Source organism: Lonchura striata, chromosome 6 (genome assembly GCF_046129695.1).
Source record: "Lonchura striata isolate bLonStr1 chromosome 6, bLonStr1.mat, whole genome shotgun sequence".
Lineage (NCBI taxonomy): Eukaryota > Metazoa > Chordata > Aves > Passeriformes > Estrildidae > Lonchura > Lonchura striata.
Genome location: NC_134608.1, coordinates 32695032 through 32722546, shown reverse-complemented (window position 1 = coordinate 32722546; position 27515 = coordinate 32695032). Strand labels below are relative to the sequence as shown.

Genomic DNA, 27515 nt, shown 5'->3' with positions numbered 1-27515 from the left:
AGATTACTAATTTAGAACATATCTTGATTACTGAAACAAAATTAAATGGTAAGAACTTGTTTTATGTTGGTTTTAACTCTTGTACAACTATCACCACCTTTAAACACATATACCCAGTTCCATTTTAAACCAATTTCCTTCTCTTCTGCATTTGAGGACTTTTAATACCATTCAAACAAAATGTAAATGTCATTGCATAGTGGCACTAAGCAATTCCATCACCACCTGATCCTACAGGAACTGATTCTGTGAAAGCATGTGATGTCCACTAATGCTACACTGTCCCAGTAAGAGGACTAAGTTTCTCTGCTGACATCACACGGCCTTTCAGACACTGGGAAGAAGACAGCAGTTCTCTGAAAGCAATGATATGCATCTGTAAGAAGTAAAATCAGTATTATACAAACCTATGCAATCCAAATCCTCACCTGTTTCAAATCTTGATGCTTAACGCAAAGGCTTGAGCTTTGCTTTCAAAGAACATTTAGAAAATAAGACATACCAGATGAATTAGTAAAATGCTCTCTTAGTCAATACAAGACTTGCAGTTTTCTACAATGCACAATGCAGTTACTATAACAGTTTTTCTATTAAAACCACTTAAATTATCTTAGGCAAGGTACACTGAATTAACCAATAATTAATAACCCTTAAGTTTAACAGTAGCTGACAAGTAAATGCAACTTGACAAAACGAGACAAACAAGGGCGATCACAAGCTCTCAACCACAATATTGCAGGAACACTGCATGATCTGATATTAAGGTGAAGCTTTAGCTTTATACACAAAGGCATCACATTCAAAAGAAAAAGTTGCCATGGTAACTGTGAAAGTAAAGAATTTAACTCGGTATCACAAACACCATGCAGACAAACTTCCTTCCCTCCCTAGTTTTCTCCTCTGCCACACTAAAAACTATTTTCTAAATAAGTGGTTAACAATGAAAGCATTACCAAAACATACCACCTCCACTGACCTTAATTGTAAAGATCACCTCAGTTAAGAAAACACTTGGGTTTACACTTGAATATTCAGAGAGCTGACCCTGCTGATCTCTCTGCCACCAAGATCAAAATTTGGCTCCAGAAAGCTTTAAACGCTAAGTAATTTCCCTCAATAGTATTTTTATCATGACATCGTGCCACTTGTATTTTATCTACCTTCAGATAAACCCTTTAAAGTTTCATTCCTCTTTAATATGCATTTCATTAAACACAAGTCACTCCTATGACACTACACAACGAACAGCTCACATACTCTTCACAATATACTGTCAAAATGAGAATTGACTCCGTCAGGTTCTAGCATACATTGTCCTCCTTTGAGCTCACACATTTGTACTCTGAACTCCACTCAACACTACTGGTACCTAAATGAATACTTTTCCAGCCTCTCCTTCTTGACTTTAAAAATATACAGTTATCCTTGGAAACAGACTCGGAATGCATACCAGCCACCTCCCAGCACCATCACCAGGTCAAAGAGCAGATGCTGAGGTTGCACTGGCACTTCCCAGTTATCAATGGTTTATGGTTTTGCTGAATTCAGCTTTCTAGAGAGCTTGAAGAAACCACTGAACAACTTCACACAAGACAATTCACACTGACTATTCAGTTAATGCACATACACAGGTTGATTTAGAAGCTAACACACTGACTATTCCCACACTTGAGTGCTCCTAATACCTTTTGTAAAAGACCACTTAACTGTCCTATCACTTCTAATATATCCTTGCCAGAAATCATTCCTGGTTTTAAACTGCTTTTCCCAGAAAAACTCCCACATTTGAGAGTCTTCTGAGTTATCTGTTACAGCCAAATAACCACACATAACCTAAAATAGCTTGCCTAGAGGATGTGTCCTGGTACAAGAATGAAAATGATGGTTTGGTTTCTATCTTCTTTTTCTTAAGCAAAGCTGTATTTTCCCAGAATTTCTATTTAACATCTATTCTTTTGTTAGACCTCTGCAGGACATGAGGAGTTTACTGTCTATGCTAATAAACTATAGCAAATTCAGACACTAATGACTATGAGCTGTGTTGTCACATGTATCAACAGTCAAGCCTTTTCTCTAACCATATAATTGAAATTTTAAAAATAAAACACTAGAGGCAAAATTAAGTATTAAAAATGTTCAAACAAAACCTATTATCTATTTCTTATTATTTTTTTCTTTAGAAAACAATTATGGCCAACCAGAACAGACACATGATGTAACAGGCAAATCATTTAAGGAAACACAAGGCACTAACCAGACTTATAAGATAATAATCACAGGTATGTTAAAACAATTACCTTTCTATATCTAATTATTTGGCGTCTTAGAACAAAGCAGAACTAGATCCACAAGGGAACCTAAATGCCATGCCACCTACTAGACTCCACAACCCACAAATAAACAACCAAGACCTGCCATAAAATGAAAATAACATGTTACAGGTACTGTTCAAATATCTAACATTCAACTTGAGTAGGAACTGGCCAAGTCAGATAAGAATGAACATAGAGAGCAGAGATTTAAGTCTTCAAAATTTCACACCATGCTAGGGGAAAAAAAAAACCACCCCCAAGAAAAATCCCTTTCCTTTACTCTTTCAGCACTTTGTAAGAAGGAAAGGAGACCTGAACCCGTATCATATTTTGTACTTGATCAAGCCAGTCCCTGCACTACATATTCACTCCCTTACTAAGTGACTCCTCAAGAATCAAACCAAAACACTCACTGGTCTGGCAGTTAAAGCATTCCTTTTGGGAACTGGCAGCTCCCCTAAAGAGTAGAGGGAACTGAACCTGAATCTCAATATGCTGGGTAGGTACTCAAAACCATTTCCACATCTTTAAAGAAATGCAACATTACATCCTTTTTCTGCCAAAAGAGAAGTGTGCAAGTCTTTCTTCATGGAATTGGGGCATTCCTTTTAGAAGTGTGCATTACTGATGGTATCTGTGTTTGCTTTCTAATTTAACTGCTGCAACCTTTGAGAGGTACAGCATATTTTTCTTCCCACACAGCTATGTGTTAATCTGCAATTAGACACCTCAGCATAATAAAACAAGTCTTTACCAGCAGACATATACTGATCACCTTCCATTAAAAATAAGAACAAACCCCAAAAGCTTACTTTAAAATAGTCTGAGATGTAAACTTAATTAGTTATAATTTCCTCTTTCTTCTGGTTCATACTTTAGCTTGAACTACACTTGAGACATTTTGTCTAGTTTGTCTAGCTGGATTGGGAGTGAAGGAAAGAGGATGTGTACATAAAGTGCCCCTGTTGTCAGAACTGCTGTATTGAGGAACACTCCACAGTAGATAACTACACTAGAAAACCAATTCTGCCAGCAGACCTGATTTTAAACCACCACTTAAATTGTTTCCACCAAGTTTTCTACCATAGACATATTGCAAACCTTTTCAAATGGACAAATGCCTCTCTTTGTCCATTAATAGAAGGAAAACAATAGAGCAGTATTTAATTAATATTTACAAAAAGTCTTGAGGTTTTCAAATGTGTGATCAAGGCAGCAATTAGTGTTCCAAATACCGTAATGTCGAGTATTTCTGCAACAGTGACCGAGAAAATACTTTAAAAATGTCAGTTGCTAAATATTTAAAAATTTAGAACATGTCACATGAATACAAATACAAATCCTGCTATCTAGGAAGTACCACACTGTTTGAAATTTTAGCCTTCAGCATTCTGAAAGCCTAACACTGTAAAAGGAATGCACTTCAAAGTACAAACTGGGAAAAAATGGTAGCTGCAACAGTTAAAACAGTTAGCTTCTGATGTTAAGATCCAATCTTTGAAGAGACATAATAGAATTTGCATCTAAAAATGCTGTAGGTTTCTTAAAAGCCTACAACTTCTAAGTATAACAGGAGATTCTAATCAAAGCAGCAAATGAAGTATTAGGAAAATTTAATCTTTTTATTACAACAAATGTAATTATTTTTTTTATAAACAAGGATCAATAAATGGATGCACATAAACTTCAGACTACATTAAGTTTTCTGTATCCGTAACTCTTGGTATGAATCCCAACTTCTGCACTGCATTTTCTATGGTTCTTTACCTTGTACTGCTGTGGTACTGAAAGATGCCTGTCACCCCTCAAAGGTCATAAGTAATTCCTGCAGATTCCTAAGCCAGATAAATCAGTCTACTGAAGAAATATTTTGATGCACATTTCTAAGTTCAGAATTTCTGAGAAGAAATTTAATAAAAACTAAACAAAATTAGAGTCTTCACCAAGAGCTAATTATTTACAGAAAAACATCACCATCCTCTGTTATTCCACACATTGCAAGGTAATATGACACACATTGGAAGAATGTAAACTCTGAAAAAAAATAATTAAAGAGTTCAGTGATCATGGACTAACATTTAAGTCTCTATTACTTTATCATTATTAACAATGATAATTAAATATAACATCCTACAACATTGCTTCAAAACACTGTAATATTTTTGATATTATGTTAAAAGTGTCTACAAGAGTAGACAATTACTTAAGCTTTTAATGTGTAAAATACTGGATTTTTTTTAAAGTACAATGTTGGAAAAGAGTTAACGTGTATCATCCAGGCAGATCTAAAGTGTTTCGCATTCAGATGTGCAGTAACAGCTCTAATATGATCATAAGGAAAAAATATGTACTGTGAAAATTTGGACAACAGATCAAAACCAAAAGCTTGCAGACTCAGATGTCTAAAGCCAATACAAAGATGCCTTTTTTTACAAATTCATGAAAAACATCTCAATCTTTAAAAAGGACAGAGATCCCTTTAAGGCATTGGCAACAGAAGCATCTAACACATAGAAGATCACCACAGTCACTTGTTAGAAGTCTGACTGCAGTCAGCTGTATATTATCATGTATCTAGAATGAAATTATTTTGCTCTGTTAAGTGAGCTATGGATATAGTCTACGCCTAAATAATTGCAATAGAGGCTTTATCTTTAAAAGAAAATACCCTCCATAGCACTTATTGATATTTACCGCTTTTAATATTCTTCATGAAGTTATTTTTTGTGGATCTGTCCCATGTGAGACATCTAACAATATTATTGTTTTAGACAGCTTTGTTTGTATATAAATATTCCGCAGTAAGGTCAAATACAAGTTAATTTAATTTTCTCCCGCGGTCTGTCTCACCGAGCTCACAGTCACCGCGTTCTTTGTTGCCTGGCTGTAGTGTCTCTCTCTCCCAGCACACAGCCTCGATGCCTCCGCCAGGAAAGCGGCAGCACCGCAGGAGCATTACCACTACAGCTTTGGGAAAACGGAGCCGCTCCAACCGGGACGTGCGCTAACTGCTGCTGACTGTAAAACACACTGGAAGTCGCCCACGTTCAACCTGCTTTAACTTAGCTCCGCAAAGCTTCATAAACCCATACGAAGCAAAAACTTCACAGAGGAATAATTTCCAAACACAGAGCTGCCAGAGCATCAGAAGTGCACAGGAGGGGGCCCTAAAGTTTCCCCCCTCATTGTTTAAACTCGTACACAACGCTTAACAAGTCCGCAGAGAGAGCACACAGCCAAGTGAGGGAGGTTTTCTTACAACTCCTGGGCCTAAGCTCCGGGAAGCATCCCAAGAAAGGGCGGCAGGAAAGCCGCAGGATACGCTCTCGGGAGGCCCCCGCGCTCCCGCAGCGCCGCCGGCACCTGTAGCCGCCGCGGCCGGGGCCGCCCCGCCCGGCCGGGACCCGCGGCCAAGGTACAGCCCGGGCCACCGCCAGCGGGGTGCGGGGACCGGGGCCGAGCCCCGAGTGCCGCCGAGCCCGGCTGTGCCCCGCCGTCCCGCCCGGTCTCGGCCCGGCCGGACCCCCGGGCCTGCGCGGGCGCCGTGGCCGCGGGGGAGGCTCCGGCCAGACGCGACTCGCGGCGGGACCTGTTGCTCGCGCGCTGGGCACGGCGCTCCGCTCACCGTCCGTCTTTTTCCGCCGCTGACACGCTCCAGCCCCGCCGCCGGCTGGAAGTCGGAGTCCCCGGCGTCCCGCGGCGCCCCCGCGCCCAGCCCGCGGAACCGTCCGGCCACAGCCCCCGCAGCGCTGCGCAGCCGCCGCCCGGCCCGGCCCGGCCCGGCCCGGCCCGCCCCCGCGCCGCCGCCCCGCCCCCCGCGCAGGCGCGGCGCCGCCCACGGCCGCCTCGGCCGGGCGGCGAGCGGCGCTGCCTCCGAGGCCGCGGCGGCGGTCGGCGCCGCCCGCAGGTGGCGTGGACACGTGGACGCGGTGCTGCTTCTGTGTCGCCTTCCTCGCAGAATCGCGGAATCGAGTAGGTTGGAAAGACCTCTGAAATTACCGAGTCCAACCTAGGACCGAACACCACCTTGTCGACTGGACCCTGGCACTGAGTGCCACGGCCAGTCTTTGCTTAAACGCTTCAGGGACGGTGACTCCCCTGCCTCCCTGGGCAGCCCATTTCAGTCCAGTCCATTCCGGCCGTCATCTCCCATCTCTCTGCCACGGCTTCCTCTGCGGCCCGAGCGGGACCACCAGGGCAGCCCGTGTCCCGGGCAGACCTGGCTCCCCCCCGGCCACTCGCTCCTTCCCCCTCGCCCAGCTCCAGCTGCCGCCCCCCGCCCTTTCTCCTCCACCCTCTCTGGCATCCCCCCGTTCGCCCGCTGCTGCTGCCGCATCCTCAGCCCAGCTTGAATGCCCCAGCCAGGCTGGAGCCTGTGTGGGCAATAAAGTATTTAATCTCATCGAGAGTCCACTCTGCCTCTGGGAGGCTGAGGCATAGAAGGCGCCCATAACACTCTGTCTGGAAGAATGAAGAAAACAAGAGGTTACAAGTAGTTTTACCGGGTTGTTTGTATCCTTGGCTGTGTTTTTCAGGAACAGGGGAACGTCTTTTTAGCGCACAACAGTTAAGTTTGACTTCGAGCTGCAAACTGCACTCACTTCCCTGGTTTTTCAGGCTAGCCTGCCTAGATCGTTGCTCAAGGCATTAGAAGAAATGTTCTGTGTAACCAGACAAGTAAAAAAAGGCTCACTTAGATAACTAAGAAGTCCTAAAGAGATACCTGCTTTCGTCCATCTCTCCTTGCTTCAGTTTATCTGTATAAAAATCTGTGCAATTTAACTCGATCATTCTTCACAGTGAAATCCACACTTTCTATAATGGTACCCAATATATCATGTTTTCAAATAATGTTCTTATGGTTTTTCTTTTTCTGTGAAAAGGCTTAATACAATAATGTATGTCCTGACCAGTTACCTGCAGAGTAAAGTCTGAAAGCCTTTCTACCTTTTCACATTGTGACTCAAACTCCCCAGGGCAGCATGCCTTATAAGTGCATTTAACATCTGTTTTTGTTCTGACCAATACTGAGGGGCTTTGCATCAAGTGAACACAACTGGAACACTGCAGGAGATACAGATGTTAGTGGACTGCGGAATTATTTACTTGGGAAATAAAAAAGAGAGGGAAACCATGACACTGGTAATTTGTGGCTGAGCAGCACCAAGCGTGGTTCTTCGCACCTTCATATGAACATGGTTCATAAAAGTTCACATGAACCCTTTCTTAGAAAGCACTTTGACAAAGGACCTTATAACTAAAGGATGTTTTCAAAATGTGATACTTACCTAGAAGATATGACTGCAAAAAGTAGGTAGGTTCATCAGTTATCTGTTCACTGTTGAACTCTTTTCTATGTCCAAGGTTGGAATGGTCAGACAAAAAAAGACACAAATTCTGCTTACAATTTCCTTCAGCTGATAGCATTTTTACTTCCTTTCCACAGAAAATCTCATTGCCTCCAATTTGCATGTTGTCCAGCAGCTATTTTTAAAGCCAGCATAAAGGAATTTTCTTCAATATGGTGTGTAATTTGTCATAAAATAAAGAAAGATTCTCATCAGTTCTAGAACTTCCTCCTTTACTGTCTTTACTGTCTTGTAGCTGAAGTTTATTTTTTTTTTTTTGCCAGAAGGGGTTACCAGACCAGATTAAGACTGAGTTTGGAATATCTCTTGGATATATCTGCTTAAGGATCTGTTTGTTTCTTTGGTAACCAATCTCCTCCCTCTGGCTTTCACAAGGCATCACAGAAACCCTAATATTAGCCTGTGCCCAGCTGGCAAATCCATTCAAATGGTACTTGAATGAGATGTGCTTGGCTAATTCTATCCAACAGATTAAAGTACTCTGTCAGGCCAAGAAGTTGTCATACCTGAAAACGATTCACAATAGAGAACAGGATCAGCAGCATTATTCGTAAGGACCCAGATAACCTTTCTGTTTTGAATCACTTCAATAGACAGCTCTTATGGTTCATTTTGTCTTGTGGGTGCTGTTTGGTGATATGCTGAGAACACAGTAATTACTCTGAGAAAATAAACATTTTAGCTTAAATTTAACAAAATCTTCAAATTGAAAAGATACAGAGAAGGAAGGTGAATGGGAGGATGAGGAATGACAATGGAATTATGATTGGGAAGATCAAAGCTTTTAATCTTCCTTTGTTTTGTTTTAGCTGATTAATCTTTCATATGAGGATCTATAAAGACAGCTTTTAAAGGAAATGAGAAAACTACCTACCAAAGTAGTATAAAGCTTTCTGTTTCATCTCTTGTTCAAAGTGTTCAGTTATTATCTTTAAGTAGAAAGGAACTAAAAATAAATACCCAAGTGATACCTTTTGTGAGCTTGGATCTTTGAACATTTTAATTTTAGACAACAATTTTTCTATGTTTTTGCTATTTGGCATTATGGAAACATTAAAGCCTGCTTGCAGCTGCAGAACCAGTGTATTTAGGCAACATTATTTATTATAGAACTTTATTTTTAAGATTGGTGTATTAATTCCACAGACAAATATTTTTTAACAAAGAAAATGTTCATTTTTGACGAATTGAATTTGACATGAATTAGTGTCACTGTTTACCAGCAGGGTGCAGATATAATTGTGATCAATCTAAATCTGGCTGATTGCAATCAATAGAAAAGAGAAAAAAAAAATTCTGACTCAAGTTGAGGAATCAGCCTAACATAGAACAAAATGTTTTCTTTGAAACCATTGCCCTCTGGAGGGGAAATGAAAAATCACCAAGGGATCAGAGAACTCCTTTTTATTTCACTATTTAACTATATTTGTGCTTTGCAATCTCTGAATGGTTCTACAGAGGGTTGCAATAAAGCAGTGCTGTCAGAAGGGCCTCACTGGCCACAGTGCTTATGTCAGTGGGTTGAAGAAGTAATCCCCATCTGTCTGCCCCATAACTCTCCTCCCCTTTATCTCTAAACTCTTTATCTCTAAACTCATGGAGCATCAGTTCTACAGCAGATGTACTTTCTCTTCTAACTCCACCTTGGATCCTTTCCAAGCTGGTGTCATCCCTCTTTATTTGCCAAAATACATTTTTATGCAATCCCTGAGGCATTCTTGTCTGCCTATGCCACACTCTGTATTCCATTCTCTTTCTTGACCTTTCTGCTGTTTGATTGGTTGGTTAGTTCTTTTATTATCTTGATTACCCTTTTCTTCTTGATCTTTAATTCTTGCACAGCTCTGAGAAATTATGTACTGTTCTTTCTATCTCTCTACTTTCTTGTCTGACATCTATTGAAATAGACTTTTTTCCTCCTGTCTCTGAGAACCTCACAGGGATTTTTCTCTTGGCCTTCAGATATTGATTATATCTTGGATTATCACATTTAAATGTCACCTGTAATTGAATATGAATGAAAGTGAACTCCTGCCTGCTCAGACTTTGTCTATATATTCTCCCTATATTGGTGGGGAAATGACAGCATTGCTCAGTGAACTTTCCAGTCTGATTTACAACAATCTGATACCTCCTGACTACAAATTTGATTATTGTTTTAACTCTTAAGTAGACACATACCCCAGCCATCTGAAAGAATGTAACAGCAGCACTAGTCCACATGTAGGACTGGTTTCATTCAGTATCTAATGTTTTGAAGAAGAATGCAAAACACCAAAGTCCCTAAGGCAAATTCTGCATTAAGCAAGGAAAAAAAAGTAGACTTCTCAGTGTCCATAACCCAGCAACAGACACCCTAAATTTTGAAATCAATTACAGGAATCCAATTTAATTTCAACATTTTTCATTGTTTAGGACAACAAATACTAAGGATTCAAATGTAGTTACATTTTTCTTCTTGATAGCATCTAGAATTTTTGCTTACTTCCTATTGAATAACCTCATTCTGCATTCAATTTCATCTGGGTAGCCAGAACATCTTCCTCTCTGGTTTCTAGTGCCCTCTGCCACTCCTTATAATCCTTCAGATAAAAATTGTACAATTCCAAGTAAGGTCATAATATTTATGAGTAGGGTCATAAACACAAGAGAAGTTCAGCTGCAGGGAAAGGTTAATCTCCAGAAGAGATGTCTTAAATCTGGCAGTACTGTCCATCCCTCAATGTGAGGTTTTAAGCTCAGAAATAGGAATGGTTCCCAGAACATGGATGCCCCAAATAAAAACTAGAAGTGAGGTTGTTAGTGTAACACTTTGGGGCACTATTTTTAATCCAGAAAAGAAAGAACAGGCAATAAAAATTATCCTTCTTCCACTGTTTTCCCCTATTAAGTTTTACTCAAATTAGTGATTGTCTTTTCTCTTTGTGTCTGTTTGCTGATTCTTGTTTTTCCTCTGTTTGTGAAGAAATAACAATTTATGAGATAGCTCAGGGATCTGTGAGAAAATAGGGGAAGAACCAACAAAAAGAACTAACAAAAGTTTCAGCAGTTGATACTGCCTAAGGAAAATACTTAGGTGGTAAATCCTATTGAAAGAAGACATTTATGGTTTTTAGATTCTTCCCAGATACAATCCTCTTTCCTGAAAGGCAGCATAGTAGTGGTAATTATGTTAAAGACAAGAGCTTCCTATCTGATCTGCTGCAGTGTAAAGCATGATCAGATAACACCCAAAAGCGTGACACTATACTTCACATATTCTATAAACCTGTAATGCAATATTTTTTTCTCTTGAATGCAAACTAGATGTACAGTAAGACAGATGTAAGATACTGTAAAACATACACAAACAACATCATAATTCTCCTTGTTCCCTTTTTCTAGCTGTTTCACTGAAATAATCTTCCATGCTATGCTTTATGATTCTTTTTTGGTATAGACTTTCAGTTTGTGCATCCCAGCATGATAACTCTCCCCTCCCTTAATTACTGACACAAGAAGATTTGTGGCTAACCTGTGCTGTACCTTTAACATGCCTATCTGAATACAGCATGAGGCAGAATTACTTTCAAAATTTTTCTTTTTAAACCCTTTGGTTGAATATTCCTTTGTATTTTCAGCTTTCTTTCAGCATATTATAAACAACATCTGGGACAATTAACTGCTAGCCAGCATGTTTGTTGTTCCCCAGCATTTAAAGTGTTGCTCAAAATCTGCTTTATGTGGATCCCTAATTCTGTAAGTTTTATTGCAAATATTCTGAAACTGGGACCAGTTTTTTTTTTTTTTTTTTTTCTCTTTGAGACTCATGCTCAGAAAAATCCTTCTTATGTCATTTCATTACATGCTATAAAGCTGAAATTCATGGCACAGAGGAAATTCAGGTATGGCATGCAGTCCCTTTGCAGAAGTCAATGCTAATCCCAATGTAATGTCTTCCTTATAAAATGCCAGTAGATTTCATTTACCACTTCAAGTAATGGAGGCATAGCTGCTTGATTTGTGATAGTGAATTATGGAGAATAGCACCATGATATTCTTGTCATATGTTACAGCAGATGTGTCATATGCCGTAAGCAAAACTGGTCTACCTAATACCTTTAAGAAAGCAGTAGCAGCTACACAATTGTCTTTAAGGATGGAAAAAGTTGTTTTGTTACTAGCAGAATAATCCTTTCCACATAGCTATGTGGAACTATATGGATGGTCTTCATTAATCTTGGATAAACCTATAAACTACAGTGCCAATTTCACACTGTTCTCGTGAATTTGCATCTTGCCAGAAACTTGCAAAAATTTCTTTGGAATATACTGCATGAATACTGCTCAATTTTGCAATATTTCCTAAAAAGTATAGTCAAAGCCATTATGCTTGGTAGCTTTCCTGCTTGCAGGATCTTCAATGACTGTCATTCTCCCAGCAGTAATTTTTCTTTCATGGGAGCTGATAGACTGTATTGGCTCAGTGAGCCAGCACTGCATACCAGTCTACTGAATCAGCTCAGTATAGGACTGTTTTGGTATGTAACCCTGCAAGCATCCGTGCTGAGTTCTTTTTCTTTGCCCCAGGCACAGCAATTAAGAGGTATTTTTTACTACATTTGCAAGGCAGGCAATTCGTCCTTCTTCCCACCGTTGTAGTCCGGGAAACACAATACTCTGACGTTGTTTATTCTTTTCAGCATTGCCTGAGAGCATTTTAGATGGTATTCCAGTAAGCTGAGGCTGAATAGAGGCTCCATTTGCATGGGACAGCAGTCCTTTGCCACACCTTGCCTCTTCAAGGTCTGTCAGTGACACTTTTAGTCAGCACAGTGATCACGGTTTCTGCAGTTAAAGGACCGTATCTACCTGTTCAGTCAGTCAGGAGAAACACAATGCTAAAGAGTAGTTATTCTGGTTTTGTTTTGCTAAATTAATGACTTCAGAACAAATGTCATGGGCTTTGTGGTCACTTTTGTCACATCTACCACTGCAGAAAGTAAGTCTTTGTGGAAGTATTTTGTTAATTCTTCAGTCCTGTCTCATCAGCTTATCTTGGGTTATGACATACTTGTAACTGGGGCAAATACATTTACTTGACAACAATTCAGCTCTCAGAATTCAAAAGAGTATATCTCATTAATATAATTTCATGAGAACAATAACTCTTGGTGTCTGATCCCTATATTTTGATGGATTTAATTTTTTTCCTTAGGATAAAGTTATTTCTGATTGCCTGTTGTTTGCATCCAGACAGGTTGTTTGAATGCAAATAAATGTATTGTTGTAGGTGGTGTGCAATGCTTCTCCAGACATGGTGTTTAGTTTATGAGGGAGGTGTTCCTAATTAAATCTCAAATTTATTGCACTCTATTAGTTAGTATATGCAGCATATCTTGGCATGAAATCATGCATAGCTATTACTTTTGTGTTAGCAAAATTATAGTTTCTGATTAATATAAACAGCTTTACTCTAAATAGGAATATTCTATATAGGAATATTCAAAATCCATATAATGAATTTACCAACACTGTACAATTTTCATCTTCTTAGCTTCTAATATGTAAGTTTATGTGCTGATTCAGTCACATGCAAAATGATGATGAGTTTAGATGTAAATTAAGGGGCATCAATAAGTTGAGTGGCTTCTGCTTCTGTCATTCCTTGACAAGTATAGATAACAAGAAATGGAGAAATATAAATGAAAGGAACTGTGGACATTAATGTGGACTTTCTTTAGGTGCCTACTTGTTCCAGATAAAAAGATAGTCTGTAGAGATTTGTTCAGAAATGCAGGATGTCAGAAAGGGTGCTAATGCTAATCCTAACAGGACTTTGTGGAGAGTGCTTCAAAACAGGTTCATATTCTGCTTGAAACATGTGCCTGGCAGACCTCATGCTTGAGGACACTGCAGACATGCTATCTGGTAATAAATTCAAGCTCAGACAAGGGGTTTTGGAAAGCCTTACATCACACTGGAAGAGGAGGTATGGACCAACATTATCTCTTTGAACTGGTGTAGGTCTGCAGTTTCCTCAACCTTTCCACCATCCTGTATTTTATCTGTTTTGCAGTGGAGTTGCAATGGCTGCCATCCACCGAACAAGTCAAACAGCAAGGCCTGTCACTGAACCCTGGAACGTGAGATGTAATCACAGCAAGGAATGAGCACAGGGTATCTTCTAATAATTTAGCCAACCAAGTGCTGATCTATTGGCAATAAGTACATAGGAACATTTGTTCTAAAGAACTCACAACCCATGAAGTTTCAGCTTCTCTTACCTATTATTAAATTGGAATAGCAATAGGGAAGGGAGTAAATAGCAGAAAAACTGTCATACCTGAAGTCTAATTTATTTTCCCACTTTTTTGCTTCATTGTATTTGACCTAATAAAAGCTGGAAAAAGTTTGTTGCCATTGCCAACAAACTCAGGAATAAGCCTTACCCTAGTAATGTCATTATCTACCAGGATCAGTATGAAATAGGTGCTATTTTAATCTCTTTTCTGTCTGCAGTAGAAACATGTATTGGTAAATTACATAGTAAGCCTTGTTTTCAGGTGCAGGCACATTTAAGATATTTGAATGTTGTGGACTGCACTTATATATGGCACATCTGAACATAGCACACATCTGAGCACATCACTTGATGTGTAGATGTAGCTTAAGAAGTGATTGTGGTGAAGCCTTGTTCTTTGCTATTGTGAAGATGCTTATGTAAAAGACAGTTTTCATTTCCTTCTGCCATCTAACTTTTGCTTGCTTAGTTTGTACAACACCACCAACAAAATATCTGCTCCTTTTCTGCACAAGCCAGGGTGCATATGGCAGTGCAGAAGTTACAGAAAAGACAGATTTCTGGTGCCAGAACTTACTGCTGATTTTGGCCAGAAAGAAAACATTGAGTGAGCCTCACACTATATGATTGCTTCAAATACTGGGAGTCTAAATCAAAACTATCTGTATGCAGATCCTTCAGCATTCAAGACCACTGGCACTTTAGTCACCGAATATTCATACCCTTTTCCTTGATTGCCCATCTTTGTGAACCCGAAGACTTATTGCTGAAATGGTCTTTCAAAAGCCCTGAACACCTATCTGAGAAACCAAAGTCTGGAAACTACAACCTGTATTCTACAGTAAACCTGAAAATGTTTTGCAATAACATACTTTCTGAAGACAAAAATATGACACATTTTACTTTTCAAAGTCAGCAGCAGAAACTAAATACATTAGATTCATTTTCCAAACATACATACCTAGATTTCATGTTTACTGTGCTTTTGCTCTTCTGTTTTTGCTCCTATTTGGAAACTGAGATAAGAGCTTTGCTCTCCGCCCATCCAGATTTTGACACCAGTCCCTACTAAAATCTTTCTGTCTTCTTTCAAGTAGCTGAGGTAGGGATACCTGTAAGTCTCCCAAGACAGAAGGATTTCTGTCTAAACAGGAAGAAAACAGTGAGGATGTAATAATACAAAAGGAAATCCAGTCATAAACCCCAGCTATAAGGAGGACCACACAATAACAACATGTGCCCCAAAAAGGACAAGAGCTGATCCATACTTTCATGACTTAGCAAAATGGAGAAGTGTGTGAGGGAAGATCATTAAAGTAGAGAAGACAATAGCAAGTAACAGCCAACACTTCAAGCTATTGAAACTTTGTTGGAAATATGACTGGAAAAAATAAGACATCTTAGTTCTGGATCTTTATTATATTGAACCACTAGTGATTGATCACTAGTGTACAGTTCCTGCTGTACATGCAGGAGCTGACATTCATGTCAGGTCAGCTTATGTCCAGAAGTTGGTAAAGGATCTAGTCTTTGACAACAAAATAATGGTGGCTCTGTAAGTATAGTTAAAGCAGGAAAATATCAGCTAAGAAATTTTATAACTCCTTTACTTACTTTTTTACATTCTCTGCATTCTTGTCTCTACAATGCCCTTATTCTACTGTCTTATTTCCTGAGAGTCCTATATCCCAATCTTGCTACCAGCTTTCAGCTTTTGATATATTTAGAAGGTTTATGAAATATTAGTAGTAATTTTCTATCTATATGAATGTGGGTAGCATTGGCCTGAAATTATTACAGGAGTAATAATTGTGTTTTAAATTTGTTTCTCCTAACTTTATGGTGTTAGTGTTGAGACAAAGAGCTAGTGTAAATATGGGCTCTGGAGAGGCCCAGAGAAGCTGGTTTTTGTCTCAGGGTCACAAGGTCTGTTAATAAAATCACCCTTAAAAGAAGAAAAACAGTACATGGAAATGGGAAATAAATTAATATTTCTTATTTAATCTTCATAGAAATATATAACACTCCTTGGTGCTAACTCACCTGGGAAGTTCCACATATTTCATGTGGGATGGCCACTGTGAGAGTTTCCAGAAGTTTGTCATACTTTCCTGTGGGAACATTGATGTGCTGTCAGCATCACATTAGGCATTGGTGAACAGGGATTGACAGCACAGAGATCAGTGATCACACGGTTGGGTCAGTTGTGGACAAATGGGTTCTGTTTTTGATTAATCTGAACAAAAAAATAAAAGCTCCATCAATGCTGACATTTGCCATATGGTCTATCAGAGACTACACTACCAATGGATTTCATAGTGTTTTGGCTTGGTGGCCTAGATCTTAGCTGCTGGATTGGTGAGGAGAGAGGAGAATGTGGAATAATGAAACAGAAGTATGCATAAATGAAAAGAAGGGAAAGAAGTTGAATAAGGATAAAGATGATTGGAAATCACTCATCTTGTGTAATTCAAAACATTGCTGTGATTGCTGTGGTCAGAAACCTCTTGAGTATTATAATAAATAATTTCTCCAGGTATAAACATGATGGAAGAGACTCTGATCTGAGTCTCTGAAAGAGACACTGAAAGACAGTGAATCATCAGACTCTGTTATGATGATTCACTGTCTTTCTAGCATTACTATGATGTTAATGGTTTTGAAACACGATCCTGCTAAGTGCTGTACTAAAACAGACTGGAAAAATATCCCAGGTAATTAAGGTGTAAGACATGAAATTACAGAAAGGGAAAAAATGAGAAAATACAAGAAGATAAGAGTAAGTCAGTAAGTATAATCATATAATTAAGTTGATAATGAAATCGCATGTTATGTACCATTGTTAGAGCTTGGTTTTGACAGGCATCAGAGAAAAAGTGTCCTAAGAAGGAATTTGAAGGAGGATAGTGCATTAAATTTCTGTATGTCTAGTAGAATTGCCTTCCAAATGTGAGACACAGGATGTAAAAAAGATCAAAGGCTACTTTAAATTTTATTTTAGTGTATGAATCAGTAATGGAGGTATTTAGCTATTTTCTTGGCTTCATTGGCTAGAGCAGCTGCCTTCTTTGTAGTAAATGTGGTCTGATAAATAAAGCAGGAATAAATCATAAAGTACCCTGAAAAAGGAGACTCACAGCTCATTAAGATTCTGCAGGTGTATCAACGGTGCAAGATTTAATTAATAAAGGTAAGACCAAAGGATGTCATCATTATCGCAAAGGGAGGGAGTGAAATCCTCTGAAAAACACTGCTGAGGTACAGCATGTAAAGGGAATTCACATATTTTAGACACACTGTGAATGCAGAATTGTAGGAGTGTAGGCTGTTGCCAGAGTTCTGCAGGGCTTTGGCCAGTACTGGATTACAGGCAGGGAGGGCAGTTATACTGCCTGCAAGGGCAGGAGAATCTGCAAGTGGTGAGAGATTGCCCGGGAAGGGCTGGCTTGGATTTTGACTAGGTTGAACTGCCATTGGTGGCTAACAACCTTAATGAGGTAGCACAGAACCATATTTTTTTTCAGCTACAACAGTTCTATCTGCTGCTACAGGAAGGAGTAGGGCCTCACAAAGGAAAATGAAAACATAAATCTTTGTCCTTCTCTAATCTGCAGCATTGCTATTGCCAGGTTTCTGAACTATTGCCTTTAAAATGTCAGCAGAGTGAGTCTATAAGAGAAGGGAAATACATCCGTATATGTGTAGTAAACACAGAAAAGAAATAGTGAGAATAACTGAATGAGGAGTACCTGTTGAGCTGAGGAAGAAAAAGAAAAATTGTAATATTTGCAAGTAATTTTATCTTTAGCATGCTAAATGCTTTAATTTCAACGACTTTTTACCTGGACAAACTTGCTCTTGAAGATGGGAGTAGAAGTAAAAAGAATGTACTCTCCTTTGCTAAGAAGTCTCTGAATGTCATACATGATGGGCATCTGACTGCACTGCATCTGTGTCCTCTGCTGTGTCTGCTAGTGATGGACCTGGGAGAAGCCTGGGCCAGGTGTTATTTGGGTTTTCCCACCCACCATCCTCTTTGTGATCGTTAGTGTGTCTGCTTTTTATCCCAGTCCCTAACAAAGGACTGTCAACTTGGCTTTTTTTGTTGTTGTTTTGGTTGGGGAGTTTTGTTTGGTTGGTTGTTGTTGCAGTTTGTCTTTGGTTTTGTGTGTGGGTTTTTTTATTTGTTTTGTTTTGGTTTGTTTTTGGTCTTTGGTTTTTATTTTAATCTAACCCTAGTCACCATCTCTTATTAAAAATCCAGTTAGTGGAGAAAGCTGCAGCATGATTCCTTTGCAATGAAGACTGCCAAGAGCACATTAAATCCTATCTTCTGCTCTGTTCTCTGGCTTTTTGTAACACATTGAGCAAATTGATCGGATTTGGCCATTAGGGAGTAAATTACAGAAAGTCAGTCATGGATGTACGGTGTCAGCTATCTTTTAGATGGGCTCAAGTACCATTGCATCTGCATGTGTGCCTTTCCCTCCTAAGACTGGCAGGTAAATATCTCTCAGGCCATTTTTATTTTCATTATTCAGTATCATTAGTGATGAATAGCTACCTAGCTCTGACACAAAAGTCCTGGCAAGCAGCACAGTACACCACAACCAACCTGCTGTCACCAGCACTGGCTCCAGTTCACTCTCCTACACAACTCCCCAAGCTTGTTCTCTTGAGTGCAGCCATGCCCTGAAGCCACAAAGCTCTGCAAAGCCACATCCCTGGAGACTGATCACCAGCCTTGACCATGAACAAACCTGTTCTGGTAGCTTCATCCAAATACAAGAAAGCTATAGGAAAATATTAAGTCAATTTTTTTTTTCTCTGCAGCATCTCCATGAATACATGAGGATGGTATTGGTTGTCTGGCAGTTCTCCAAAGCAATGCAACAGCAAGCTGAAATGAGCATAGCTGAAGAGGCAGTCAGCAACAGCAAGAAATCTATCTGGCAAGAAACCACAAGAAAAGATCAGGCACAATAAGGTAAAGTATCAATATTACAGCATAGCTGTCAAACCACCAAAGCAGGTCTTTCCACAAAACATAGAAGAGATCCTCAGTGGAGGTTATCACTGCAGTCTCCATTATCAAATTGAACTGAAGGCAACTAAATTCCAGGAAGATACTCATTTACCAGGAGCAAGAACTGCAGATGGATTGCTCAAAATTGAGTGAAAGTGAGTTAAAACCACTAAGGAAATTTAACACAGATAAAAGTAAAGTTATTCATATGAGGAAATTATTTTCTTAAACTGTAATTATCATTATTGTTTCCAGGTTGTATACTACCAATAAAGCATAAGAATTTAAGGTAATCTCTTTTAAGAAAATAAGAATATTACCAATAAAGCATGAGATTTCTAAAATCTATTAAAACATATCAGTCAGAAGTACTGAAGAAAAAATATATTAGGAAATAGAGAACAAACAGAAGTCATCATGATGTGGTTAGTACAAGACAGGGGTGCATTTTAATATGTATGCAGTTCTGATCTCCTTGTTTCTGACAGAATATAATAAACCTGAAAAGGGTGAAAGAGGAGCAACAGGGATGGGTGATGTGGTTTAAGGATGGCAGTGACAGTGCTGCATTGGTGGTTGGACTTGATGATTTTGAAGGTCCTTTCCAATGTTGATGGTTCCATGAATCTGTGATAGAGATCCTCCAATTTACAGACCCTTGCATATGGTCTGTGACCACAAAGGGCAGACTACATAGATTAGGACATTCAATTCAGAAGATACCCATCTATAAAATTATGGGTGGCAAAGTGAGGGTGACTTCTCTTTATCTACTCCAACAAAAAAATTAAGAGGCATCAAACAGAAGTAGGAGATGGCAGATTCAGAATAAAACAGAGGAGATGCTGCTTCACACTGTGAAAATGTGGGAGTTTTTGCCACAAACATTGGGTGGAGGGAAAATTTGGAAGCTGGAAAATTATCTCCTTGCCATGCATTTATACTTTTCTGGAGGCATGAACTATTGGCCAGTATTTTGCAGAGGGTCAATTTGAAAAAAAAATTCTAAAAGTGCACAGGCCACACAATGTAAGGATTTTTGTTTCCTTCTCAGCAGTTTCTTACACAGAAGCTTCTCCTGCTAGTGAACATTGCCAGTATAGGGAGCTGTGTTTGAAAATGTCCATGTCGGCTTCTTGGTCCAAGGTCTAGGCTGTACATGGTCATAAAATTGGGTCCCCCTTAGTGGTCCAACCAGCACAACATTTCAAAATTACTCAGTCACTGGTTATTTTTGCCATAACAGATGGACCTAGATAGGAAAGACTCTTGTCAGACACATTAATGTGTTATATTGTATTGGGCCATAGTAATGTCTGCATGAGGAGAATGCCAGGTACTGACAAAAACCACTTTGCATGCTTCCTTGTCAGTCCAGTGGGGCAGTTTTTTGTGTGCTAATATATATATGTGTATATATATTTATACTTACCTTTCATTTTATCTTCCTCTTTTCTTGAAATAACTTTATTTTTTAATCCCTGGTTAAAAAGGTCAGGGTAATACCTTTGTATTCTATGCTATGCTCAGATAATCTGCAGAGTTGGTAGAGTACAATAAGGTTTCAGTTTTGCTTGTGAATTAACTCTGCAAAATTACTTTGTTGCTTGCATTTTTAAACACAAATTGGGTCAACGGAAATGCAGAAGTCCTTGCATTGGGACAGAGCATGCTTGGTTTTTGCTGTATGGTGCTGGGATAGAGCAAGTCTTCTGAGCCAGATCAGTCTAAAACTAGAGAGCTACTGAGCCTCTGTGCATCACCTTTTGAAGGCTTTATATTCAAAGAACTTTATCAGCTTGTGTGCAATATGGCACAAATGCAAAGAGCAAGTCTTAATTTAATGCTGAATATGAGTCACTGAGCCCTTCCAGAAAACATGCAGCTAGCAGCAGCTAATGAGGTTGTAATATTTGCAAAATGTGCAGGCTTTTCCTCCCCACAAATTACCTGAGATTTGCCCGCATTTCAATGCTGACTTTAAATCCAGCATGACAACTCATCTCTGAATAGAGGCTAGAATAGATTTACTAGAAAACATCAGTAAAGTTTGAAAGAAAATAACCAACCAAACCAAAACAATCCTTAAGAAAACACAGAAGAAACACCAGTGTGGTGTGGCTTTTTTCACTTGGAGTAAATATGGAAATCCAGCTGCTGATAGTATCATGTTGAAAATGCTATGTTTTGTCTCTTGAGACGAGCTGGCACTAGGAAGGTGAAGGGTTACAGTTCCTAGAGATCATGTTCTTCATTATGAGGATAAGGCACTTAATTGCACCTTATGGACCAAATACAGGAATGGGAAGCTATACCTTGTTCTACAGATTGCTGCTTTAATGACCACCAGCTGCTACAGCTGTTCTACCCATGCAAACTTTTTGTCATCAATAGTTGTGACTTTGATTGTCCACCTCTCCTAAAGGAGTCTGCTTTTTTTGAGTACATGCAGAAATGATCTTCCATGTCTAACCTGTAGGCCTTAAGTTTCACCTTTTACATGAGAGTAACACCAGTGGGCTTTAGAATCAAGATGGAGACTACTGTAGATATAAAGCATTCAAGAAAAGAGTTTTTTATCTGGAATTTTAGGAGTGTATAAAATACCCTCACAAAAGAAATATTAGGTTGGGAATATATTCCTGAATTTATTTGGGATTAAAGTCTATTAGAAATGTATGGAAAGTGCCAGCAAAAATGGCAGATAATTTTCATTATTTTTTCCCCCGATATTAAAAAATAGCTTCAATTTTCCAGCTAAGGCAAAATAAAATTTTTGGCAAATTTTATGCTTGAGCATTTCAACATCTACTCTTACTTGTTGTTCTTAGTTTCCTGTCAGGTAAGAGTATAAGAATCATTACCTGTCAGCCCCAACTTTTGCTTGATAACGTAGCCTGATTTGGGCTCTGACTCCTAATTTGTATTTCCTCTGAGGAAATAGAGGTGGGAGAGTGGTAAATGTCAAAGTTCTATAACCAAATGTATCAAATTCATGTACTCAAGGAGTAGACTCTACCTTTTAAAACAACTATTGAACTTGATTGCTAGTGAGTCTTATGTTATTGGTGTCCTTTATAAACTTCTGATTTTCATTACACATTCTACCTATAATAACCCTTAACTACATTGCAATGATCATTATAATAGATATGCTTATAATACCCAATGTTCTGCATTCTCAGAGATGAGTTAACCCCCCTCTCTCTTCCTTCTGTGGTTTAAAATATTAGTACAGTAAAAAGAGGCATCCACAAATTTAATTTGGTACCACCCTGCTGCTACATGGAGAGATCACAAATGTGGACACATAGTCCAGAACAAAAAAATCTATGATCAGCAAGTTGTGTTAATTGTTTCTATGAACAATCCATCTCTTGATTGCCTCTAAATACAGTATATGCCTACCTACCTCCAACATTTGCAACGGCCCACGCAGGGAATTTCACAGCAGACAGAGTTTGGTTTTAAAACTAGCCTCGAGGGATGCCCTCTGCAGTTATCATAGAACAACAGCTCTGGTCCACTGTGGCAGTCAGGATTTAAATTTTCTGTGTTCTCCCTAAGTCTTCAAAAAATACTATAGATAAATGCTCTGGCTTCACAAATGGAGTTGATGGGATAGCATTTTACCCATGAAGTCAAAGAAACAAGTTGTTGGGCACTGCTATGATCTTAATCCCAGATGAAATGTGAAGCTACCAAAGTACACAATCTTTTGGGAGCTGAAAAGTCCTTATCTCATGGAAAAAAAACAAAAACAAACAAACAAGCAAAAAACAGAAAAAGAACATGTTATCAAATTCCAGACAGTGCAGCACAACAGCTGTTTGCAAATGCTATGCAATTTATATGGCAAAAAGAAGTATTCTCCAGCTTTGATTAGTCTGATTGTAATTTCACCCCACCTCCAAGTGTACTTCTGTGTTGTCCCTTGGGAGGTGTGAGAGAGAGCTCACTCTGTAGTTTCAGTTCACGCATGACACTGTGCATGAGGGAAAGCCCTAGATTGGACATACTATTTCTCTTCCTCCCTACGCTCTTCCCCCACCCCAAATTCCCTCTTAAATCACTGCTATTTTGTTTCAAACAACAAGGCTGAACAGGTGAAATTTTAAATAATGATTGAGGATTTTTTTTATTCATTTAAGTTTCAGTATCATTACAGAAAATGTTATGGTACAGAGTTGTTTAACATTAGTTTTATTTCTTTGCTCATTTAATTTCCACATGAATGCTGGTAACACTAATATCTGTACAAGATCAGTCTTTGATTTTTTTTAGTTTTTAGTTCTGTACATTTTTAAATGTATTGGTTAAAAAGGCTGTCAGCACTTAAGGAAGCAATTTTTTTGTTTGTTGAAATAAAAGGTATCCAGTTACTGCCCAAGAGTACTGAGCTGGGTGGCTGCTGGGACAAGAGACATCCCTGAATGAGCGGCGAGGTGAGAAAACCTCGGGGCTTCATTGGGTTCCCAGTGCAGCCACTCTGCTTTTGGCACTGTGCACATCAACACGAGATACAAGATAAAGAACAAGCAGAAGCTCTCTGTGAAGCGGTTATGAAGCATACTAATAAGGGAAATCCAAGTGTTGTCTACGCTAGTATAAATAAGCAGACAGCCTTGTTTTAAGAGCGTAAGTAGTTGTATCTTAAAGATGAGAAAAAACACAAGTTCTGCAGGCACCTACTGCTGTCTACTAAAAGCTACCGCTATTAGAACTAGCATTGAACACACAAAGCAATTGCAAGAAAAGGAAAAAGTTGCTTTGATATAATCAGAATAAATTTCTTTGTTAAATTTGTTTTAAAGTTTTTTTTTTTAAAAGGTATTTATTTAAATTCCATTTGAAATATATTTCAAGATGTTGACTATACTGATCAACTTTTATCCAAATCGGAAAAACTAGCTGTGCCGTTGCATATTACAGGATACAGTCAATGATATGTGGACATGCATCAAAGCTTCGCTCTTGCTGGTGACATCATAGCCTTCCAATGACCATGACATCCACCACCTCCCCCTTGTGAAGCTCCACATACTGCTCTGTCTTTGGAGGTAGCATCAACAGTCCATTGGCACTGCGCATACTCATCAGACGACTGCTCATCTGATTCCCTACAGGAGAGAGGCAGAACAATTTCAGTGGAGTCTTCAGTTTGTTCCAAATGCCGCAACATGGTGCAACAAACAAAAGCTGTTATGACGAAAATGTTTATGTGGCTAACTTATTCATGGAGCTGGGATCTTGCTGTTCCAAGGTGGATGGAAACAGAGAACTCTGTGGAGATTTAGTCAGCCTCTCACTGCACTGGCTCTCAAAACCATCACTCTCATTGCTGATGGCTTTCCTATCCAGCCTTCCACATTATCTGTACCATGTATCTTGACCTAGTAAATTGCTAATACTATCAAAATTACTTTATTTTTCAATTTGTACACCTATTCCAGTTATACAAAAGCAAAAATCAGCACAGTCTAGAATGTTTTTACTATCCTCTTATAGAATAAATTTGATTAACTCTTTTCTCTCTGAATAGAATAATTTAGGTTGGAAAAAACCTCCAAGATCATTAAGTCCAACCTCTTTGACAGAACAGCCCCATTTCAACTAAACTATAGCACTAAGTGCTATGTCCAGTTTTTTCTTGAACTCTTTGAGGGATGGTGACTCCACCACTTCCCTTGGCAGCCTGTTCCAATGTTCAACAGCCCTTTCAAGAGAAAATTCTTCCAGACGTCCAATCTGAGCCTCCATTAGTGCAGCTTGAGGCCATTTCCTCTTGTCCTGTCACTTGTTTCTACCCCACTTGGCTACAGCTTTCTTTCAGGTGGTTACAGAGAGTGATGAGAGCTCCTGTGATTCTCCTTTCTCCAGGCTAAACACCCCACCTCCCTCAGCCACTCCTCATAGAACTTGCTCTCCAAACCCTTCACCAGGTTCACTGCCCCTCTCTGGAAATCCCCCAGCACCTCAATGACTTTCTTGTAATGAGGTGCCCAGAACAGAACTAATATTTTCCCTCTGGAGACCCATATATAGTGTTTTTTGTTGAATAATTTGGATGTGGCAAAAAGACAATTAGTTAAGGACCTAAATCTCTTGCAAAAATGTCACAGTCTGCTTTATAGCAATATATAGCTAAACCAGTATTCAAATCTAGTATTTACCTCAACTGCAGCTGTGTATTCAGAAGTATTCCTAGGTGGCAAACATGACTAATAAATCCTTGGTCTGCCTTAAAAGAACACCTAGAGCCTTTGCTATCTTTTCTACTTTTCCAGTTCAGCTAAAATCACACTTATCTGTATTGAGCCTATCTCTGCCCCAGCTTGTGTTCATTTAGTACATGTACAACAGCAAAAGGAAGCAAATGTGCCTGCAAGTAAGGTTAGTGGATGCTTATAAAAAGGAGTGTATGCACATATGCAAGTATACACATGTAATGTGTGTGTATAAGGCAGGTTATTCAAATAAAGGATGTTTTAATAGTTAAATTGACAGCCATATCAGCACTGAATTTTGTACTAATGTATGTGTATGCATGTGCACAAATGTGTGAGCAAATCAGTCTGCATAAAATAGGTTCTAGGAAAAAAACATGTGCACACTCTTGGTTGTTCCCATACACATCTTTAGGAGGGCAAGGCTGTGTGTGAGTGTCTGTCAGTCTGACTGGCACTGACCTGTACTTTGTGCCCAAGGTAGTGGTTCTTGGTGATGCCAAGTCAGAATGCACCGATGATATTCTGGGCGGGGGTCCAATTTTACATCACATGATAACTGTGGGATTAAAAAGAAAGGGTGAACATGTCATGCATTCATATTGTACTGTCTAAGAGAATAGAATAATGTGCTCAATTGTTTTTCCCTTAAAAACAGTCTTTTCAAAAACTTGCATTTTGAGGTCAGATGGTGTCTAGTGCAAGATTAAAAGCTGTAGAAGGCAAAGGCTGCAGTATTTAAGAGTCTGTAGTATTTCAGGAAATGCAACTGTGATATTGTAAAATATCTGAAGGAGCCTACATGCATTAAGTGGAATATTCCAAAACTGTTCCTTCAGTGAGAGTTTACAGATAGTATTTATCCAGAAAAAAAACCTGGTCTCTTTGGATTACATTATATAAAGATAAAAATGGTATTTGCATTTAAATTCTTGCTAGCTCTGACAAAAGGAAAATGGCCAGTCTTTGAAATGAAAAGACATACAGGCAATAGCTCATAATGGCAAATACATGCAAAAATGAAGGTCACTGCAAACTGCTCTCTTTTAGAATATTTTTGCTGTGAGATAAAGTCTGGATGCTTGAGGAAGGCCAAAGAGAGACACTGGATAAGCTGTAAGAGAAAAGTGCATAGCCAAGAACACTAAGAAAACTACAAAAGTTGACATATGCCTTGGTACTTTATTTAAATAAAAAATAGAAGAAGAAGAATACATTATAATAACATGCTTTAAATCTATATTAAATAGAGTTACAGTATCCATGATTTATTAGAAAAGTGGGAAGAGTTTAAGGAATTTATATTGCTTAGGGTGGGGGTCATGTGGGTTTTTTATATAAACAACTAAACAAAAAGGCTTTAAAGTTTGTATTTTTTATTGCTAATACAGAACTATCCAGCTCTAGATATTTGCATATTATTATGCAAATTTTACCATAGCCTAAAACAAATGTCTTTTTTAAGTAGGAAAGTATCCTTCCTGCCTGATTGGCAAAGGCTGTCTCCACATCTATATATCCTGCTCCATTAGATGGCAATCTAACTCTAAAAAATTACTATTACCATTAACAGAGACTGAGAATGTGCCTCTATTTGTGTGAATTGCCTTCCACTGCCAGAACTAGTCCAGGGCTCAGATTCCACAAACACAACAGTCTTTCAGAGCCCAAAGAGCTGTGTTTCAACATCTTGAAAATTTTTAAATAAAGGACAAGCTTCTTACCCTGGCTTTGATGATGGTGGGCCGAGGATCCAGGATACCCTGCATCTTCCTCAGAGCAGGAACAACAAAGAGATTGCAGGTGACGACAGCTGACACAGGATTGCCTGTAGGACAAAGAACAGTTGGTGCTGATGCCCTCTTGGTTTACTCTGAAATGCTGAAAGTGAACTTAGGTTTTATAGCAATTTCACTTTAAAGGGCTCTACAGAGCTTTTCATGCTATGCACTTCATACAGTACAGACTGCAGTGGTGTGTACCAAGGGGCATGTGGCAAGACCACTTGTTGAAAGCTACACTTTGGATGATGTGTGCTGAGGTCCTGTTCTGATCAGAACTGCTTCATGTTCCCCAGGCTTTACCATTTGCCTCTGTTCTACTGCCTTTGTACTATGCCTACATTTGTCTGGGGCTGGAGCAGAGTTAATTGTGCATAGGTATTGGCTCTATCCTCACAGGGCTGCTTATTCATGACTAATGGTTCCCAGACACCAAGGGAATAATAACTTTCAATTCCCTAACAGAGTAGCAAAATGCTTTAGGACAAATTCTGAGAAGAATCCTACTGATTTATAT

At 39.1% G+C, this 27515-nt stretch overlaps 2 protein-coding genes across 16 annotated transcripts in view; both read right to left on the bottom strand.

Moving 5' to 3' along the window:
- PALS1 (protein associated with LIN7 1, MAGUK p55 family member) overlaps positions 1–6072 on the bottom strand; it is a 53487-nt gene extending 47415 nt beyond the window's left edge. Inside the window, exon 1 of the mRNA XM_077784098.1 lies at positions 5938–6072. The gene's annotated coding sequence lies outside the window, so the exon portion shown is untranslated. The remainder of the gene's footprint in view (positions 1–5937) is intronic.
- A 17030-nt stretch (positions 6073–23102) lies between these two features.
- GPHN (gephyrin) overlaps positions 23103–27515 on the bottom strand; it is a 269966-nt gene continuing 265553 nt past the window's right edge. For all 15 annotated transcript variants that reach the window (XM_077784085.1, XM_077784087.1, XM_077784094.1 and 12 more), the window contains 3 exons: positions 26942–27045; positions 25680–25776; positions 23103–24110 (listed from right to left, as the gene is read on the bottom strand). In XM_077784085.1, the coding sequence (XP_077640211.1) occupies positions 23977–24110; positions 25680–25776; positions 26942–27045 (335 nt within the window). In that variant the 3' untranslated portion in view covers positions 23103–23976. The remainder of the gene's footprint in view (positions 24111–25679; positions 25777–26941; positions 27046–27515) is intronic.